The sequence below is a fragment of the Dipodomys spectabilis genome, unplaced genomic scaffold, assembly GCF_019054845.1.
Source record: "Dipodomys spectabilis isolate Male_0828 unplaced genomic scaffold, ASM1905484v1 ptg000480l, whole genome shotgun sequence".
Classification (NCBI taxonomy): domain Eukaryota; kingdom Metazoa; phylum Chordata; class Mammalia; order Rodentia; family Heteromyidae; genus Dipodomys; species Dipodomys spectabilis.
The window spans coordinates 635,066-654,932 of NW_024871157.1; the positions used below are offsets into that span (position 1 = coordinate 635,066).

At 49.7% G+C, this 19,867-nt stretch overlaps 1 protein-coding gene across 1 annotated transcript; it reads right to left on the reverse strand.

The window, feature by feature from the left end:
• Positions 1-1,170: 1,170 nt before the first annotated feature.
• Tctn2 (tectonic family member 2) lies at positions 1,171-19,636 on the reverse strand. Its single transcript, XM_042669002.1, has 18 exons — positions 19,480-19,636; positions 19,274-19,381; positions 18,595-18,674; positions 16,742-16,934; positions 15,110-15,210; positions 13,452-13,648; positions 12,727-12,853; positions 10,377-10,521; positions 9,051-9,116; positions 7,865-7,999; positions 7,630-7,707; positions 7,265-7,345; positions 6,165-6,276; positions 4,510-4,616; positions 3,677-3,821; positions 1,833-1,958; positions 1,613-1,701; positions 1,171-1,387 (listed from the first exon to the last, which is right to left on the reverse strand). Exons 1-18 carry the CDS (start codon positions 19,559-19,561, stop codon positions 1,251-1,253), a joined length of 2,109 nt encoding a protein of 702 aa, XP_042524936.1. The 5' UTR covers positions 19,562-19,636; the 3' UTR covers positions 1,171-1,250.
• Between the last annotated feature and the right edge of the window lie 231 nt (positions 19,637-19,867).

Here is a 19,867-nt window from a genome sequence, read left to right on the forward strand (position 1 = left end):
TATGCAGTTCTGCGGGATTAGTGGTGTTGCCCGGGGGGTGGGGGGGGGGCAGCCACCATTACAATCCAACCTGAGAACATCCTGGGGCGCCCCCAGATCCCTGCGCTGCTGCGGGCGACCGACTCCCCACCTGCCCTCTGGGTGTGTTAGCCAGCCCTGTCCTGGGCAATCGTGATCTCCCTGACAGAACGAGATCTGACGTGATTATGCTTAGCTAAATCTTTGGCTTTTCTCGCTACATTACACACACACAAACACACACACACAACAGCGAGTGTGGCTCAAGTGGGAGGCAGGACCTAGTTCAATCAAACGCCAGAACCACAAAAACAAACAAAACTTTAGACTGGAAGAAAGGCTTAAAACTCTGTGTCCTAGGACCTCTTCCAGCAAACGACAAAGCAATAACCTATTTTATGTGTACTGGGATGTCCAGAGTCTTTAGGAGCTCAATGAAGAAACGAAAAAGGAAAGAATGCTTTTCAAAATTAAGTTTAAGGCTGGGTGCCGCTGGCTCATGCCTGTAATCCTAGCTACTCGGGAGGCTGAGATCTGAGGATCCCAGTTCAAAGCCAGCCCAGGCAGGAAAGTCTGTGAGACTATTATCTCCAATAAACCACCAGAAAACTGGAAGTGGCGCTGTGACTCAAGTGGTAGAGCGCTAGCCTTGAGCTGAAGAGCTGAGGGACAGTGCCCAGGCCCAGAGTTCAAGCCCCAGGACCAACAAAAAAAAAAAAATTAAGTTTAAGGAGATGTGCAAAACTCATATGAAGCCCAGAGCTGGTGGCTCACCCCCTGTAATCCTAGGTACTCGGGAGGCTAGGATCTGACGAAGCCAGATCATGCAGAAAAGTCTGTGAGAGACTCTCACCTCCAATTAACTACTTAGAAAAATCCAGAAGTTGCACTGTGGCTTGAGTGTAGAGCACTACCCCTTAAGCACAAAGAAGCTCAGAGACAGCACCCAGGCCCAGAATTCAAGCTCCAAGGGCTAGCAAAAAAACAAAAACAAAAGCAAAAAAAAACTTAAACGTTAACTCTGGTGTAAGTAAAGCATGGAGACTTTAGTCATTTATGATGAGCTAAATCTCTTAGTGATTTACACATTGTTTTGAACATCAACATAACAGAAATGAATTAAATTCACAGAACACTTGTTAAGAATTTTCTACAAAAGACATTTTGTTTATTAAGATGTCCCAGGGAGGTATGGATGACCACAGAAGCCACTACCACACAGGTCCAGGGTATCAGCAGGACTTGTAGGCAGGGGGCCACAGAGCACCAAGCCGGCACATTCTGGCCCAAGGCTTGCTGAGCAGCACTGCAAGCAGGAGAAACCAGGCCAACATTAAGCCCTTGGCCACGCGCTGGGAATGCGGCTCTCCTGCAAGACAGCCAAAGACTAGTAATGATGCTCTGGATTTTTCCAAAGTTGTACAGAAATAACCCACACCAGTCACTGTGACCATTTCTAAGGACCTTGGGATTAGGACATTTTTTGGTTATATTTTTCTATACATTTTCAGCTTTCCCTGACATTTACACGTTACTTTAGACTGTTTTTAACTGCATAACAGACCTGGTTAACACTACAGAAGTTTTCCTTTACCTTGATAATACTGGGTCAGTGGATACAGAAGTTGTGGCCAGCACACATCGTTTCTATTACAGTCATACTCTGTAAAATTGATCTGGAATCTGCAAAACATTGTGCAAGATTTCAACAACTGCAAGTGAAAGCATCAGAGCTTGACTAGAGGAACAAGCTTCCTCCTTTTAAACATAGGTTTTTCCATTTCCTGTGTCAATTAGGTGGGTCACTGAATTACCTTGTCAGAGGGTGGGGCAGCTGTGCAGGTATTTGAATGAACTGCACTGCTGCACTGATGGGAAGCAGGCCTGCCCTGTCCTCGCAGGTAAGTCCACATTGGTGCTGCCAGTTCACCGTGGAGAACCTAGGAGGGAAGATACTGTAACCAAGCCACCATTCATTTCTAGTCTGCTCAGGACGGGCAGCAACCATTGTATCATAGATGAAGACACAGGAGAGAGACAAATGTAATGGACCCTCACAAACCTGTCTTGCAGCTATAATGACCAGCTGTTGCAGAATACCTGGCTTTTCAAGGACACTTGTGTGTCTCACACTGTACAATAAGAACTGCAGCCAACCCTACATTGAGGGCAGGCTGCAATCTGAGCCCAGAGCTAAGGAGGCCTGTTCCCATCCCCTAAAGGCCTCAAAGCAGTGCTAAAGGCTGTACCTGGCTCAGTGACAGAGGCTGCCTCACCTGTGCTGGGCCCTGGATTCCATTCCCAGCAGCACCAAAACCAGAACAGCACTATGAAGTAGTCTGCCTCCTTAGCTCCCCTTCTTTTCTAATAACTGCACCCCTGCTTTTCCTTGGGAAACTACTACTCCCCATTCTCAGCTCTAGCCCAGGCCTGAATCTAGGGTAAATAGTCCATCCTCTGAGCCTGGACAATCAGAGCTGTCTGTTGCCCCAGCCACAGTGATTGGTTCAGCAAGGAATACATGATCCAAACTGAACCAATCAAACTCTGTCCTGATCTTTTTTGAGGAAGCAGCTTCTCATTCCACTGGATTTGGCTAACTTGCCATAAGTGGGATATTGTTAGCCTTGTCTTTCCATCTCTTGAGGTGATTTACCTGACAATGGAGCCAAGCAAGCAAAGAGGAGCCAAGAGATGACTAAGACAGAAAGCTCCTGACCATGGAGAAATCATGAGCCGTGAATGCATCGTATGTGGCTTGTCCAGCCTTGAACACATTCATTTCATTTAGCAGGACCCCATGGCTAACCAAGTCATCACCACTGCAGTGCAGGAGACACACAGAAACTGCCCAAGCGACAGGTACTTCCACACCTGAACCTGCTGGTTTGCCACCAAAGTCCCTACAACTGGTGCTCTAACCACCAGCACACCAGTCACATTTGAAGAACCAAAATATACTCCATATCGAATCATCTTACCCATCTTACTCAGCGCTGCCCGAGTGCTGGTGGGCCGGAACGGGTTTCCAGTATTAACATAGCTGAGCTGGGAGCATGTAGTTCACACTTGTAATCCTAGCTACTCAGGAGGCTGAAATTTGAGGACTGCAGTTCAAAGCCAGCCTGCGCAGGAAAGTCCATGAGACTTTTTTTTTTTTTGTTGGTCGTGGGGCTTGAACTCTGGGCCTGGGCATTGTCCCTCAGCTCTTCAGCTCAAGGCGAGCGCTCTACCACTTGAGCTACAGTGCCACTTCCGGTTTTCTGGTGGTTTTTTGGAGATAGGAGTCTCACAGTCTCTCCTGCCCGGGCTGGCTTTGAACTGCGATCCTCAGATCTCAGCCTCCTGAGTAGCTAGGATTACAGGCGTGAGCCACCAGCGCCCGGCTTCCATGAGACTCTTATCTCCAATGAACCACCAAAAAACCAGAAGTGATGCTGTGGCTCAAGTGGTAGAGCACTAGCCCTGAGCAGAAAAACTCAGGGATAGCACCCAGGCCCTGAGTTCAAGCCCTAAGACCAACAAAAAAATGAAACTAAAAAATGAAATAAATAAGTGTATAAATAAATGCAGCTGTCACTGACTCTTATCACTACAGGCTGCAATCTGGCTGAGTGTGCCCTGTTCCCGACGCCCCTCACTGAGATGGGGAGCACACCTGGTCTCAACGCCCACCACCTCCTGCTGAACCAGCCCTTGCACAGCACCCGCATCGGCCACCAGGACCCGGATGGAAAGCTGGGTGGGAACATCCAGGCATGCGCCGCTTGTGCTGTTTACAGGTGCGACAGGGGCATCCACACCTAAGAAATATAAGTTGTGCTTTCTTGAAAGAATGTTTAATACCGGCTTTCTTACACTGTCAGGCATAACACAAGGCTCTCAGTTTAAGTCCCAGTGCTGGCACACACACACAGGACAATAATATTCGATAGCAGTTGCACACATGAGGCTCTCGTCTATAATGGGCTCTGCCACTCCACAATTCCGCCACCCTTGGCAGTGTACAGAGGTGCTAATTAGCCAACTTGTGTGTACGCAGCAGCCACTCCCCACTTCGGATAGCCACCCCAGGCTTTCTGTCTCATGTGCTGCTGAGGCTGGAGCCAGCCACATGGCGTGCAGTCGCATCCATCCAGCATCTTTCACTTACAGGGCGTTCTCAATCACATCATTTCCTAACACCTTCTCAAATGCCCATGTCCTGCCATCCCAAAGCTGCGGTGTACAACAGAGGAGCACTGCAAACCCTAAGCCTGGGTTCTGTTAACATGGCTGGCTCATCAAACAACTGCAACACTGCAATGTCATTTCCTCCTAAAAGCCTAAAGACATGAGGAAGAGGGGGGACGGACATGAAGCCCTTCTGCCTGGAGAGGTGACCCCTACACAAATGGGCATGAAAACAAAAAGACAAAAGACCTCCACAGCTAGCCCCACAGCCCCACGGCAGGCAACAGGCATGGGACAAATCAGGTGCTTCACACTTACGCATGATGTCCAGCCAGCCGTCGCTCAGGTCGCTGTAATCAGAGTTCCCTCTCATAGCGACATGAGTTGCTTGTATTAGTGACTCAAGTCTTTCAACAACATCCTCCCTGAAAGAAAGGAAGGCATTTTTAAGCCATGGTCAGCATGCTCTGTCCAGAAACCCTTTCTGCTAGGCCTTGGCCCCAAGCCCCACATCACGTGAGCAGCCTCCCAGGCTGGCCCTACGCTGCCTGCGTTATGTACCTGACACAGCACAGCAACCTTTGATTTTAGGCTCAAGTGCTGGCAACTTCCATGGGTGCTGTGTGCTTCCCAGACTCCTCTACATATCACAAAACTCGGGAGTGAGGAGGTCAAGTCACTTACCAAGTCATCAAGGCTAAGTTCATGAGCTGGAGTGACCCAATAGTAAAAGGAATGCAAATATCTAGCCAGAACTTAGAACTATAAAATTAAGTGCAGATTAAGACTTGGCACTGAGCACTTCCACAAGGAAGCTACAATAAGGACAGGTAGCTTAGCAACAAGGAGTGCATTAGGCCTGAAGATGGGTAACTTTTACAGTTATCTCTCTCCCCCTTAAACTATAGGGTATGGTGGAAGAACAATTCCTCTGACCTTGCCCCATATGAGTAATGATCCCTGGAAACTCAGCCCAATAGAGCACCGGTGGCTCACGCCTGTCATCCTAGCTACTTAGGATGCTGAGATCTGAGGATCAAATTCAAAGCCAGCCTAGACAGGAAAGAAAGTCTGTGAGACTTTTTGTTGTTGTTGGTCGTGGAGCTTGAACTCTGGGTTTGGGTGATGTCCCTCAGATCTTCAGCTCAAGGCTAGCGCTCTACCACTTGAGTTACAACGCCACTTCCAGTGTTCTGGTGGTTTATTGGGTTTTTTTTTTTTTTTCCTTGGGTCCGGTTGTGGGGCCTGAACTCTGGACCTGGGCGCTGTCCCTCAGCTCTTCAGCTCAAGGCTAGCGCTCTACCACTTGAGCCACAGCACCACTTCCAGCTTTTTTCTTTTTGCTTATGTGGTGCTGAGGAATCAAACCCAGGGCCTCGGGCATGCAAGGCAAGCGCTCTACCACTGAGCCACCTTCCCAGCCCCAGCCCGAGATTCTTATCTCCAATTAACCACCAGAAAACTGGAAGTGTAGCTATGGCAAGTGGTAGAGTGCTAGCCTTTAGCAAGAGAAGCTCAGGTGGGGGCTGGGAAGGTGGCTCAGTGGTAGAGTGCTTGCCTTGCATGCATGAGGCCCTGGGTTCAATTCCTCAGCACCCATAGCAGAAAAAGCCGGAAGTGGCACTGTGGCTCAAGTAGTAGAGCACTAGCCTTGAGCTGAAGAGCTGAGGGACAGCGCCCAGGCCCAGAGTTCAGGCCCCACGACCAACCAAAAAAAAAAAAAAAAAAACTTCCTCAGATGGATTCCAGTGGACAGTGTCCAAGACCGGGTGCCAGCACCAAAAACAAAACAAACAAACCAACACTCAGAATAGCTGAGTGCCAGCTGCTCAGGAGATTGAAATATAGAGGATTTGTTACAATTTGCTTTATAGGCTAGGGTCGTGCTTCCCACCTGGATATACTCCTGGTCCACAATCCATCTACTTTAGGCTCCAGTCATTGCTGGGATCACAGAAAAAAGAAAAGCTCACCTGAGCTGAGTACAGTTTTCCTGTATCGAAACTTCTAAAAGACACCCGGACAGGACATCTTCTCCAAATAAAATGGGGGCTAGAGCTGCTAATGTGCACAGGCCCCGTCCAGCTGTAAGAGAAAACAGGTTTTCCTAAATAAAATTGAAATCTACTCCAAAGTTTTTTCCGGAAAAACAGAGAAATCAGTAAGTAACAAATAGTTTCCAGTTTGTTTTTTTTTTTTAATGGCTTTATTGCCAGACGCTGGTGGCTCATCCTATAATCCTAGCTACTCAGGAGGCTGAGATCTGAGGATCTCAGTTCAAAGCCAGCCCAACTAGGAAAGCCCATGAGACTGTTATCTCCAATAAACTACTCAGAAAAAGTCAGAGGTGGCACTGGGGCTCAAGTGGTAGAGCGCTAGCCTTGAGCTGAAGAGCTGAGGGACAGCGCCCAGGCCCAGAGTTCAAGCTCCACAACTGGACCCCCCCAAAAAAAAAACTGAGATTACTGTGACTCTAACAGTTTCCAAACTGAATGGTGGCCTCTGGGCATCAGAACCTCAGTCTGGCGCCATCAGTAGTTTTTGGGAACACACAAGTGCTTGCCCTGGCTGCTGTGGGTGATCACAATGACTCACAGTTCTCTCTGACCCCAGCCAATCTCCTTGGCTACTTGACTCTCATGAACAAGCAGCACTGCAGCTACCAGCAATGCCAACGTTCCTCACAGAAAGAAAAAGCCCTGCTCACCACCCAACTGTCTTCACACTGATCCATTACATTAGTAGACTGAAATAGGAAAATGTTTCTGTGTCTGTGTGTGCGCGTGCACGCGCGTGAGGGCTTGAACTCGGGGTCTTGTTCTTTGCCTTGCGTTTTTTGCTCAAGGCTGGTGCTCTACCACTTGAGGCTCACCTCCACTTCCAGCTTTTTGCTGATTAATTGGAGGTAAAGAGGTTCACAGACTTTCTTGCCCAGAGTTGGCTTCAAACCATGATCTTTAGCTCTCAGCCTCCTGAATAGCCAGAATTACAGGTGTGAGTTCCAGCACCTGACAAGAGAACATTTGCAACCCTAGCTTACTCGGGGGCTTATCACAGGACCGAGTCGGAGTACCTGAGCGCCAGAGATGTAAAGCTGTGACTTTGTTCTCCCTGTTGGTATTGAGGACTCGCAGAGGCTTGCCACGCTGGTAACCTGGACAAACACAGTGAGGGAGGATTCTCATTTCCTGCCATTGTCGATGCACAAAAGAGGCAGTCAGAATGAAGGAACAGGCACCAGAGTTCCATACACTGCCCTGGAGAGAAGGTGGCGACCTCCACTCAGCCCCTTTCATTTTTCACAGACCAGGACATTCATGTGATTAAAAATACAGTTCAGAAATGGAATCTGATAAGACGGGGCCCTGCAAGGGGACACACACAGCCTAGGAGCGCGCACAGTCTCTCTGCAGGACGACACTTCTGGGTGTGTCTTACCTGGATTGCCAGACGATTCCTTTTCGTTACTGCTATCATGGCTTAAAAACTTCACAGTAAATCTCTGCGTCATTATCCCTAGAAATAAATCAAAGTAGAGTCAGGTGCCTTTTGAGTATCTTGAGTAGCTTGGATTACAGGTGTGAGCCACTGGCACCCAGCTTAATTATGAAGAATCCAGAAAGGGGAAAAAGTTCTCTGAACTGGAAGAGTTGCTGCTGCATTTCATCAGTACCTTTCTGGTGGGCGTGGATTTCTGCCCGTAGGATGCGGACACGGATTTCACTGATGGTGTTGTTGTACCATCTGAAAGTGTAATGCTCTTCCACGTGCACATTTCTTGGGGCTGAGCCACTGCTTAAAAATGATTCTGAAAATGAGAGAACTCACTCAGAAGTTAAGGCTTTTCTTGGGACTTAAGTCTATTCCTCAGATACCTAACACAGCGGGAGCTTCCCTGGGCCCCCCAGGTCAGTTTTCCCTCCTTCTCCTCTACTGCCTGGTGGCACCCCGCGTCACCCTTAGTCCCTTTCCTTCCACTCCTGTACCCAGCACCCACTCATGGCAGCCATACGACACTCAGCTGAGGAAATGGGCGCCACGTGGAAGGTTCCCCATGTCAGCTCCACGCGTACACGCAGGCTGCCACCTGGCTCTGGAGAGCTGTGGGGAACACTTCTAAAGTCTGATACAGTCATGGGTGGGGTGTTTATCTACAGCACATTGAAAGGAAAACAGAAACTCCCCCACTGTAGAACACAGGAGTTCAGGGTGACGGCAGACATGCCATACAACTTACTTGGTGTATCACCACTACAAAATTTAATTACCAAGTAAAGCAAGAAATGAGAATGCCCAGAAACCTTTACCTCCCTGACAAGCACTCAAGAAAAGGCTCCTGGGGCTGGAGGCTACAAAGGACGCTGGCCCCTCTAGATCCAGACCCTGATGGCACAGCCCAGGTCATAGAGGTGCTGAGGCAAACAGAACACAGCACACATGAAGTGCTGCTGGGAGCCTTCCCGACCCGAGGGACTGCTCTAAATGCTTCTTAAAAATGTCTTTTAGGGCTGCGAAGGTGGCTCAGTGGTAGAGTGCTTGCCTTGCATGCATGAGGCCCTGGGTTTGATTCCTCAGCACAATATAAACAAAAAAAAGTTGGAAGTGGCACTGTGGCTCAAGTGGTAGAGCACTAGCCTTGAGCTGAAGAGCTGAGGGACAGTGCCCTGGCCCAGAGTTCAGGTCCCACAACCGACCAAAAAAAAAAAAACAAGGTGTATTTTAAGCAGGGCAAGATGGCGCATGCCTGTGCAACCAGCTTCTTGGCAGGATCACGAGTGCTGGAGTTCAAGGTCAGCCTGCAGAACGCAGTGCTTCACACAGGGACTATGTGACAGTTGGCATGAAGGGGGGCTGCTTACCTGAGCTAGTGATGAATGCATCCAGGCCACTGGCTTCCTCATAGATCACGGTTGGGGTGACTGTGCCTGAAAAGGGACCCAGGTGAACTCCCACGGCACTCACAGTTTACGCCATCATGTCTCGGTACTCAAAGCAAAGCTGAGCGAGCAGAGTGGGTATCATGCCTACCCTGCAAGCCAGCCACAGCTGTCCATACTCGGTGCCACAGCTGAGCCCCTCCTCTCCAAGCGTCACTCATGACTGACATAAAAGCTTGTAGGTGGGGCTGGGAAGGTGGCTCAGTAGTAGAGTGCTTGCCTAGCAAGCATGAAGCCCTGGGTTCAACTCCTCAGTACCACATACACAGAAAAAGCTGGAAGTGGTGCTGTGGCTCAAGTGGTAGAGTGCTAGCAAAAGCAGCTCAGGGACAGAGCCCAGGCCCTGAGTTCAAAGCCCCAGGACTAGCCAAAAAAAAAGTTCTTGGGGGAGAGCAACACACCAAATGTGCTCTGCTCTTCTCCAAACAAAAATGCTATTATTTTCCAGTAGTTGATTTGTAGAGCCAAATGCTGGTGGCTCACACCTATAATCCTAGCTACTCAGGAAAATGAGGTCTAAGGATTCCAGTTAGAAGCCAGCCCAAGCAGAAACATCTGTAAAACTCTTATCTCCAATTAACCACCAAAAAGCTGAAAGTGGAAGGGGCAAAGTGCCAGCCTGGAGCCAAAAAGCTCAGGGATAAAACCAAAAAAAAAGGGCTGGGAAGGTGGCTCAGTGGTAAAGTGCTTGCCTTGCATGCATGAGGCCCTGGGTTTGATTCCTCAGCACCACATAAGCAGAAAAAAGCTGGAAGTGACACTGTGGCTCAAGTGGTAGAGTGCTAGCCTTGAGCTGAAAAGCTGAGGGACAGCGCCTAGGCCCAGAGTTCTGCTCCCACGACAAAAAAAAAAAAAAAATATATATATATATGTATATTATATATATATATATATATATATATAATATACATATATATATATATTTAAGCTGGGCCCTGGTGGCTCACACCTGTAATCCTAGCTACTCAGGAGGGTGAGATCTGAGGATCTCAGCTGAAAGCCAGCCCGGACAGGAAAGTCTGGAAAGTCTGTGAGACTCTTATCTCCAATGAACCACCAGAAAACCAGAAGTGGTACTGTGGCTCAAGTGGTAGAGCGCTCGCCTTGAGCTGAAGAGCTGAGGGACAGCGCCCAGGCCCAGAGTTCAAGCCCCTCAACCAAAAAAAAAAAAAAAAAAAGTGACTTATGTCATAGTTTATATTAACATTCAAGTCAAGTCTGTTCTTTCTTCAAGCAAATATTACATACCTCCCAGAACCCCATTCTTTATCTTGACATTCACTGTCTGACTGTCTGGCTCCTGGTACACTTCCAAATTAGTAGCACATTCAGCAGCAAAGTTCTGAAGGAAGGCCACCGGGGCATCCCGCAGACACTGGCCCGCCAGGGACACCTATACCAGAAACACAAACTGAGCACACCCCTGGCAGCAGCGCCTCTTCAAATCCTTCCTGCGGCTGCCTGCTGCTGTTCCACAAAGGCTAGCCAACATCTCCTCCGTCCACCAGCCACCTTCTGGATGCACCGGGGCTGAGGCCACTCCCCCAGCAGTATTTAATAAGCACCAAAGGCCGGCTGTGCAGGGCTCAGGCCTTAGCGTCCCAGTACTTGGGAGGCTGGGGTGGGAAGAGAGTCAGTTTCCAGGCCTGATCTACAGAGCAAGACCCTGAATCAAAAACAAAACAGAAAATGAATAAATTTAAGAATAAAAACAAGGACCGTGCCTTGCCCTGTCCCACTTGCTTTGTGAAGACATGACCATTTTATTCATTTTTCTCCTTCATTAGAACCAGATTTTTTTTGATGATGAGGATTGAACTCAGGGCTCTGCATACCTTAGAGTGCGCACTCTACCCCTAATTACAATCCCAGCTGCTACCTCATTTTGTCTTCTTTTGGGGAGATGTTTTGGCAGTATTTCCTTGAATTCAAGGCCAGAAGCTTGACTGGTTGATATTCTACTAATAAGTCACACCTCCACCTCTTGATTGCACTGTTTTGTTGTTGTTGTTGTTGTCAGTCATGGGGCTTGAACTCTGGGTGCTGTCTCTCAGCTCTTCAGCTCAAGGCGAGCACTCTACCACTTAAGCCATAGTACCACTTCCGGTTTTCTGGGGGTTAACTGGAGATAAGAGTCTCACAGACTTTCCTGCCCAGGCTGGCTTTGAACCGTGGATCCTCACATCTTAGCTTCCTGAGTAGCTAGGAGTACAGACATGAGCTACTAGCAACCAGCTTGCACTGGGATAGCGTCTTACATTCTGGCATATCACTAGACTATGATAGTCCTATTTTAGGGTTCCTACCATAACTGGGATAATAGGTGTACATCAGCAAGCCCAGTGTCTTCCACTGAGATGTAGTCTCCACAAACTTTTCTGACTGGGCTAGCCTGAAAATGTGATCCTCTTGAACTTGCCCTCTCAAGCACCTAAGATTACAGATATGAGCCACTGCACCTGGCTCCCATGTCTTTTAATACCATAAAAATGGATTCAGAGCTGGGCACTGGTGGCTCACGCCGCCTGTAATCCTAGCTACTCAGGAGGCTGAGATCTGAGGATTATGGTTCAAAGCCAGCCCGAGCAGGAAAGTCCATGAGATTCTTATCTCCAATCAACTACCAGAGAATTGGAAGTTGCGCTGTGGCTCAAGTGGTAGAGTGCTCACCTTAAGCTGAAGAGCTAAGGGATAGCACCCAAGCCCAGAGTTCAAGCCCAATGACCGGCAAAAAAAAAAAAAAAAAAAGGATTCAGGTTAGGAATGTGGCTCAGTGGTAGAGTGCTTGCCTAGCATGCATGAAGCCATGGGTTTGATTCCTCAGTAACACATAAACAGAAAAAGCTAGAAGTGGTGCTGTGGCTCAAGTGGTAGAATGCTAGCCTTGAGCTGAAGAGCTGAGGGACAGCGCCCAGGCCCAGAGCTCAGGCCCCATGACTGGCAAAAAGAAGAAAAAAATGGATTCACATGAACAGCAAAGAGAAGTGGTTTGGTGTCTCATTGTTTTTTGTTTTGTCATTTGTAGGTCTTGAACTCAAGGCCCAGGTGCTGCCCTTGAGCTCTTTTGATCAAGACTAGTATTCTACCACTTTGAGCCACAGCGCCACTTCTAGTTTTCTGGTGATTAATTGGAGATAAGAGTCTCATGGACTGTCTTGCTCAGGCTGCCTTGAATGTTAATCCTCAGATTTCAGCCTTGGTACAAGCTAGGATTATAGATGTGAGCCACCAGCGCCCAGAATGTCTCAAGTTTTCTTCTCACAAATATTTATTTCCTAATACCACTGGGCTTAAAAAAAATAATGTTTCCTATAAAACTTGTAATTCTAAAATTCCAAATTCTAGAATGTTACATAAAATGCTATCTCTCTACCTTAACAGAAATTGGCTCCTAAACTATCAGAAGTGAAGACTACTCATTACTCCCACAGAAATTTAGAGACAAGTCCGTTCTGAGAATTAGGAGCAAAGTCCCTGGAAAATCCACAGGGGAAAAATAAGCAAGTACCGAGGGAGAATTTCCAAGAGTGTGGTGTGGTATACTCGCAGCAGGAAGGGGAAAATAAAAGAGCTGGCAAGTTACAGTGGCAGTCCTTACCTGTGGAACAGTGAAATATGTCTTCTTCGCAGTCATGATTGGATCTCCCTGTCTGTAACCCAGATCCGAAGAGTCTTTGAGGCCAGGCTCCAGGTAGACATCAAAGTCTGGGTCCTGTCTAGGAGAACTGCAGGTCCATGAGAAAAACCATCACTAATGCCTCCAGCTAGCATCTGCAGAGACCCTTCCCTTCAACTTCTTCCTCTGTGTGTGTGTGTATGTGCGCATGTGCACACATGTAGAGAACATGAATTCAGGGCCTCATGCACTCACTAAGATTCTTGAACTTCAGCTAATGCTCTTGTCACTTAAGCCACACCTCTACTTCTAGCTTTCTGCTGGTTAAGTAGAGAGAAGTTTCACAGACTATCCTGCCTGGTCTGGCTTTGAATCATGATCCTCAGCTCTCAGTCTGAGTGGTTAAGGTTACAGACATAAGCTATTGGCTCTAGCTGCAATTAGTTTATTTCCTGAGGCTCAATTCTTTCCAACATTAAAAAAAAAAGAAGCCGGGTGCTGGGGCCTCATGCCACTAGCATGCTAGCCTTGAGCAAAAGAGCTCAGGGACAGAGCCCAGGCCCTGAGTTCAAGCTCTACAGTGGAATAAAAAACAAAACACTGAAACCTAGAATAAAATTCTTTAAGATGCTGAGGAAAACATGTCCAAAATTCAGGGTCTGTGGCGTGGGGAACGAGGCCCTTCCCAGCAGCAGCTCAGCACTCACGTAGCCCCATGGTAGAAGTGGCCAAGGTAGGGTGAGTTGGCCAGGGACGACTGCACACACAGGAGAGGAAACCAGTCAGGAACGGGGTAGGTGGTCCCCACAGCGCACAGCTGATCAAACACAGGGTTCACATCTCCCCCGAACACTCCTGAGAAGCAGGACATCCTGAACAGCTCTCGAAGCTGGCTGGAGCACTCCTGAAAGCAGGCACAGGTCGATGAGAACACGTGGTCCCAGTCAGCAGTGCATAGCCCAGCAATCCCCTATCCCCCCGAAAGTGTGTATAAGCTGTAAACACTTGTAGCATTTCCTTAGTCGGTTCCCTATGCAGCTCCACACATGCTTCGGGCCTTCAAGAGAATCAGCTGGATAAAGCACCAGATACACTAAAAAAAATCAATATAGAGGGCTGGGAAGGTGGCTCAGTAGTAGAGTGCTTGCCTTGCATGCATGAGGCCCTGGGTTCGATTCCTTGGCACCACAGAAGCAGAAAAAGCTGGAAGTGGTGCTGTGGTTCAAGTGGTAGGGCGCTGGCCTTGAGCTGAAGAGCTGAGGGACAGCGCCCAGGCCCAGAGTTCAGGTTCCACAACCAGCAAAAAAAAAAAAAAAAAGAGTATGAAGTCAAGGGCTGAAATGTGGCTTAGTGGTAGAGTGCTTGCCTAGCATGCATGACGCCTGGATTCCATTCCTCAGTACCACATATCCAGAAAAAACCAGACGTGGTACTGTGGCTTAAGTAGTTGAGCGCTAGCCTTGAACAAAGAGAAGACTCAGGGACAGAGCCTAAGCCCTGAGTTCAAGCCTCAGGACTGAAAAAAAAAAAAGTGTGAAGCAAAGTTCAAGCCCTGGTATTAGCACAAAGGAAGTGTGTGTGTGTGTTTGTGTGTGTGTGTACGCACACACATGCACATATGCAGGGGACCAAGGACTAAGCCACAATTTCTTGGATATGAACCCAGAAACACAAGCAGAAGAGAACTTAGATAAATGAGATCTTATCAAATTAGGAAACATGTGGCCCTCATAGACAACAAGAAGGTGGACCAGGACGCAGGGAGAGGCCTTCTGCACATCATGGATCTGATAAGGGCCATGAGGAATATCTGTGATAAACACTGACATGCAAGGAGTCCGCACTTTGCTCCATGAAGACTTACAAGTAGCCCGTCAGTGCATGAAAGGATGTCTGTATCTGCTGCTAAAGTGGAAGCTGAAATCTCAGTGAAACCTCACTTCTCACCTGCTAGAGTGGCAATCATCAAAAAACAGGCAGGGGCTGGGGCGTGGCTCAAGTGGTAGAGCACATGCCTAGCAAGTTGGAGGCCCTTAATTCAATCCCAGTACCATTAAAAAAAAAAAAAAAGGACAGATAAGTGTTGGCAAAGATATGGAAAAAGTATAGCCCATGGACGTTGCTGACAGGGATGTAAAATGCTTTAGCAGGCAGCTGGAGAAGAGCCGAAGGTGAAACATCAGCGCAAGGAGTCTACTTCATCTTAGAATGAAACGTGCAAGCACCAGAAGCCTACACTCCAGAGCTGGGAAGGTGGCTCAGTGGCAGAAACCTACACTCCCCCGCAGCACTGCTCACAGCAGCCCCAAAGTGAAGGCAGCGTGGAGAAGAGCGTGTGGTGGACCCACGCAATGATGGAACCTACCTGGTCACAGCAGCAGCGAATGTCACAGGCCCCGGCCACTAAGTTGCAAGGACAAGAACCCAGGGGCTGATACACCTGGTGCGGAATGACAGCCATGTTCTCTGAAAAATACACCCAGCAGAAAACATTCCAACAGGCAATAATCGGACCAAACATCTTGTCTGCACATTCAAAATATAGGCGCATATTTGTAATCTTAGCTACTCAAGACTGATATTATATATCAAAGTTATATATCAAAGCATCAAAGTTCAAAGGCAGCCTGGGCAGAAAAATTTGTGACATTTCATCTCCAATTAACCAGCAAAAATGCCACACCGGAAGTGTGGTTCAAGTGGTAGAGCACCTGCCTAGAAGACATAACGCCATAAGTTCAAACTCCAGTAATGTTCCTCCCAAGAAAATATTATCATCAAGAAATTTTAAAAAAAAACCTCAAATTCTTTGAGACCTTTCTTGCCGGAATTGGCACACAGTGCTTTAGCTTCTAGGAAGGCGATGCCTCTCAATTTCCCACTATCACTTGCCAGATAAAATGAATAGCTATACCAGAGAAAGGACAGAAGCTGGCCCTTGTAGTCTGAAAAGGTGATAGAAACCACACAGCAGCTCTGCTTGCAACCAACTCCAAGGGTGGCTGCTAGAAGCATCTAATGAGCGTCGAACCCCATATAGAGCTCAAAAACATAGCAGGGGGCTGGGAAGGTGGCTCAAGCCGGAAGTGGCACTGTGGCTCAAGTGGTAGTGCTAGCCTTGAGCTGAAGAGCTGAAGGACAGCGCCCTCAACTGACAAACCTTACAACTGACAAAAAAAAAAAAAAAATAGCAGGACCCCCAAAGGTAGATGGATCAGGAATAAGTTGTCTGTCCCTGTGCAAGCCTGTTACAAGGTGTGTAAGCAAGCCCATGCCTACAGCAGGGCATTTCAGGGTTTACTGTCAACAAGAGAAATCTGATCTCTCTCTATATGTCCCATGCCATCCACCAGCTTCACGGCTACCAGTCACTCCCACCTCCTCTCTGTCCTCTCATGTTGTTTTTTGGTTTCTGGCAACTGGATTTCTTGGCAACTGGATGCAAATCTGTCCACATGTTCCTAGGGTCAGAGCAGACATCTCATAATAACCAAAGTGCCAGTGCCAGTGGCTCACGCCACTCAGGAGACTGATACCTGAGGATTGTGGCTGGAAGCCACCAAGGGCAGAAAAGTCCCCATGAAACTCTTATCTCCAATTAACCACCCAAAAACTGGAAGTAGGCTCAAAGTGGTAGAGCTCTTGCCTTGAGCAAAAAGAGTTCAGGGACAGCGCCCAAGCCCTGAGTTCAAGCTGCAAGACTGACAAAAAAATAAAATAAAATGCTTGACGTTTCCTACATCCAGCTATTTATACATGACATTCCCAATAACTTCCCAATAAAGTCAAGTGTGCTTTCCCAAAAAGGACTGAAAGAGGCATACAAAAGATACAGCAACAGTACACAGAGGAAACTTAAGAAAGCTAGTCAAAAAATGATGCATTTAGGAAGGGAAGATAGCCAAAAGTGAGGACAAGCAAGCTTAACAAACTTCAGGTGTGTATGGAGAACAAACAGATAAGGCTGGACGCGAGTGTATTGATGGGCTTTACTTGCCTGATGCATTTTGGGTGAGAGAAGAGTTGGCATACATCTCCACCTGGATGAGGAGATGTGCCAAGCAGGAGGAATTGTGAGATGCGGAGACCAGCAGGGTCTGGAGAAGACACGGCATCTCGGAGAAGGAATCAGTCTCATTCGAGGAGCACTGCAGACTGCCATTGAAGCGCACAGTCACGTCCAGCACATTCTGAAAGGAAACCATGCTAGACTTTTACTTTTTTTTTTTAACTTTTTATACTTGTATAGGGACATGAACTCAGGGTCTGGGTGCTATCTCTTAGCTTTTTTTTTTTTTTTTTTTCCTCTACCACTTGTTAATTAGAGATAAGAGTCTCCTGGACTTCCTGATGGGTTGGCTTCAAACCACAATCCTCAGATCACAGATTCCTGAGTAGCTAGGATTATAGGCGTAAGCCACCTGTCCATGGCTCACTGCTGGGCTTCTAGAGTGACTCAAACAGCATCTACACTTAGGAGGAAATATAATAGGCCATCCTTAATTTCTTTAAGAAAAGGAGAACTGCATACAAACATGATATAAGCCTCTGCAAATCCATCTCCAAACCTACTGCTTTCACATAAAAGGCAAGAACGTGGATCCTTAGAGAACACAAAGTGTAGGTGCAATACAGAGCTCAATTTGTTGAGCACCTTTTTTTTATTGGGGGGGGGGTCTGGTCATGGGGCCCGAACTCTGGGCCTGGCGCTGTCCCTCAGCTCTTCAGCTCAAGGCTAGCGCTCTACCACTTGAGCCACAGTGCCACTTCTGGTTTTTTTCTTTTTGCTTATGTGGTGCTGAGGAATTGAACCCAGGGCCTCATGCATGCAAGGCAAGTGCTCTACCACTGAGCCACCTTCCCAGCCCAAGCACCTTTTTTGTGTGTGATTTTTATCCATTAATAGAAGATCAACTTCCCAATAGAAGATGAATGATGCTGGGTATTAGTGGATTATGCCTATACTCCTAGTCAGGAGGCTGATCTGACAATCCAGATACGAAACTACCCAGGCAGACAAATCTATGAAACTCTTATCTCCAATTAATCATTCAAAAGCATGAAGTGGAGATGTGGCTCAAGTAGTAGAGCACCAGCCTTGACCAGAGAAAGCTAAGCAAGAGCATGAGATCTGGAGCTCAAGCCCCCAGACCAGCACAAAAAGGCTAGCATCTGCTTCCATCCATCTCCAGTACTGTTGCTGCCCAGTGAGCACTGATTCACAGAGGACAGTCAATCTCTCCAGGCTTGTGTGTTCCAACACAGAAGCTCAGACCTGAACAAGACCCATGGTTATAAAGCACTTTTCTTTAGTACCAGGCCCATTTGATTATCTGACTAAGGCTGGTGACCTTTTCATCAAAAAATACACGGAGTGCAAGGGAAGGGGGGGGGGGTACATCGTCCAGAAAGAAATGTCCTCTGTACCTGGCATGTAACGGTAATCCTTCTGTACCTTGAAAATGACAATTTAAAAAAAAAAAAGAAGAAGAAAACAAATGGAAAAAACACCCCACAGAATAGAAAATACATGGAAAGAAACCCCCACAGAATATACATAGAACGTCACACAAGTTCACAGCCTTCACAGACCCCCTTGAAATGCATCTGAGGACCCCCTGACCCTAGAGTAAGAAACCAGGGCTGGATGGGTGTCACACGGAGAGCACAAGTCCATAGTTCTGGACATGGAACCCACAGCGTCAAATCACTTGCCTCGTGCACAAGGTCCAGAGTCAGTCTCCAGCACGGGACAGACAAACAGACGGATGGACCGACAGACAGACAGACAGTCGCACAGACAGAGAGGACTGCAGGAGCCCTGGGCAGGGCCTCGGCGTAGGGTCTTACCGCGCCCCCGGGGGTCAGGGCCACGCTCCAGGTCCCGGCGTCCCCGCGCGGCTCGCCACACGCTGGGGGTGGCCACACTCCTGAGGAGAGACGGGCGGGCAGGTGTGCGGGGCGTGCGGGGCGGGCAGGTGTGCGGGGCGTGCGGGGGCGTGCAGGGGCGTGCAGGGCAGGCAGGCGTGCAGGGGCATGCGGGGCGGGCAGGTGTGCGGGGCGTGCGGGGGCGTGCAGGGCGGGCAGGTGTGTGGGGCGTGCGGGGGCGTGCAGGCGTGCGGGGCGTGCGGGGGCGTGCAGGCGTGCAGGGGCGTGCGGGACGGGCAGGTGTGCGGGGCGTGCAGGGGCCTGCGGGGGCCTGCGGGGGCGTGCAGGGCAGGCAGTGTGCGGGGCCTGCGGGGGCGTGCAGGGGCGGACAGGTGTGCGGGGCGGGCAGGGGCGGGCAGGCGTGCAGGGGCGTGCGGGGCGGGCAGGGGCGTGCGGGGCGTGCAGGGGCGTGCGGGGCGGGCAGGTGTGCGGGGCGTGCAGGGGCGTGCGGGGCGTGCGGGGCGGGCAGGCGTGCAGGGGCGTGCGGGGCGTGCAGGGGCGTGCGGGGCGGGCAGGTGTGCGGGGCGTGCAGGGGCGTGCGGGGCGGGCAGGGGCGTGCGGGGGCCCGCGGAGCCCTGCGCCCCCCGGGCGGAATCTTTACCCGCCTCCGCCGGCAGCTCGGCCAGGGACACCGTCACCTCCTCGCCGGCCCCGACCAGGGACGCGCTGACCTCGGGGCTGGACATCCGGAGGACCGAGGGGACGAACACTGGCCGGGAGGAAGCGGACGGGCGGAGTCAGCGGCGGCCGCCCCGAGGCCGCCCCGGCCCCGGCCCCGGCCCCGGCCCCGGCCCCGGGCGCACACACCCAGGTCCCCCCTCAGCGGCCTCAGGGCGCCCAGCAGCAGCAGGAGTCCCGGCAGGAGAGCGGACGCCGGCGGGAAGCCCATGCCTTCAGCCGCGCGCGGGCCCCGGGAGCGACGCGGCCTCACGGGGGAGAAGGCGGCCCGCGCCGCCGCCCTGCCGCCGCCATCTTGCCAAGCGAACGCCCGCAGCCATGGCAACCACTAATCGGCATCCGACCTGAGGAGCGGCGCGCCGCGATTGGTCCGCAGGCAAGGAAGCCCGCCCCCGGCCAAGGCCAGAGCACCTCGGCCCCGCCCCCCAAGCCTAGTTTTCCAGATGTACTTTCTAGGTAAAAGTAAGGAGAAACGGGTTTCCTTGTCGCCCCCAAGAAAATGTAGAAACTCAGCCTC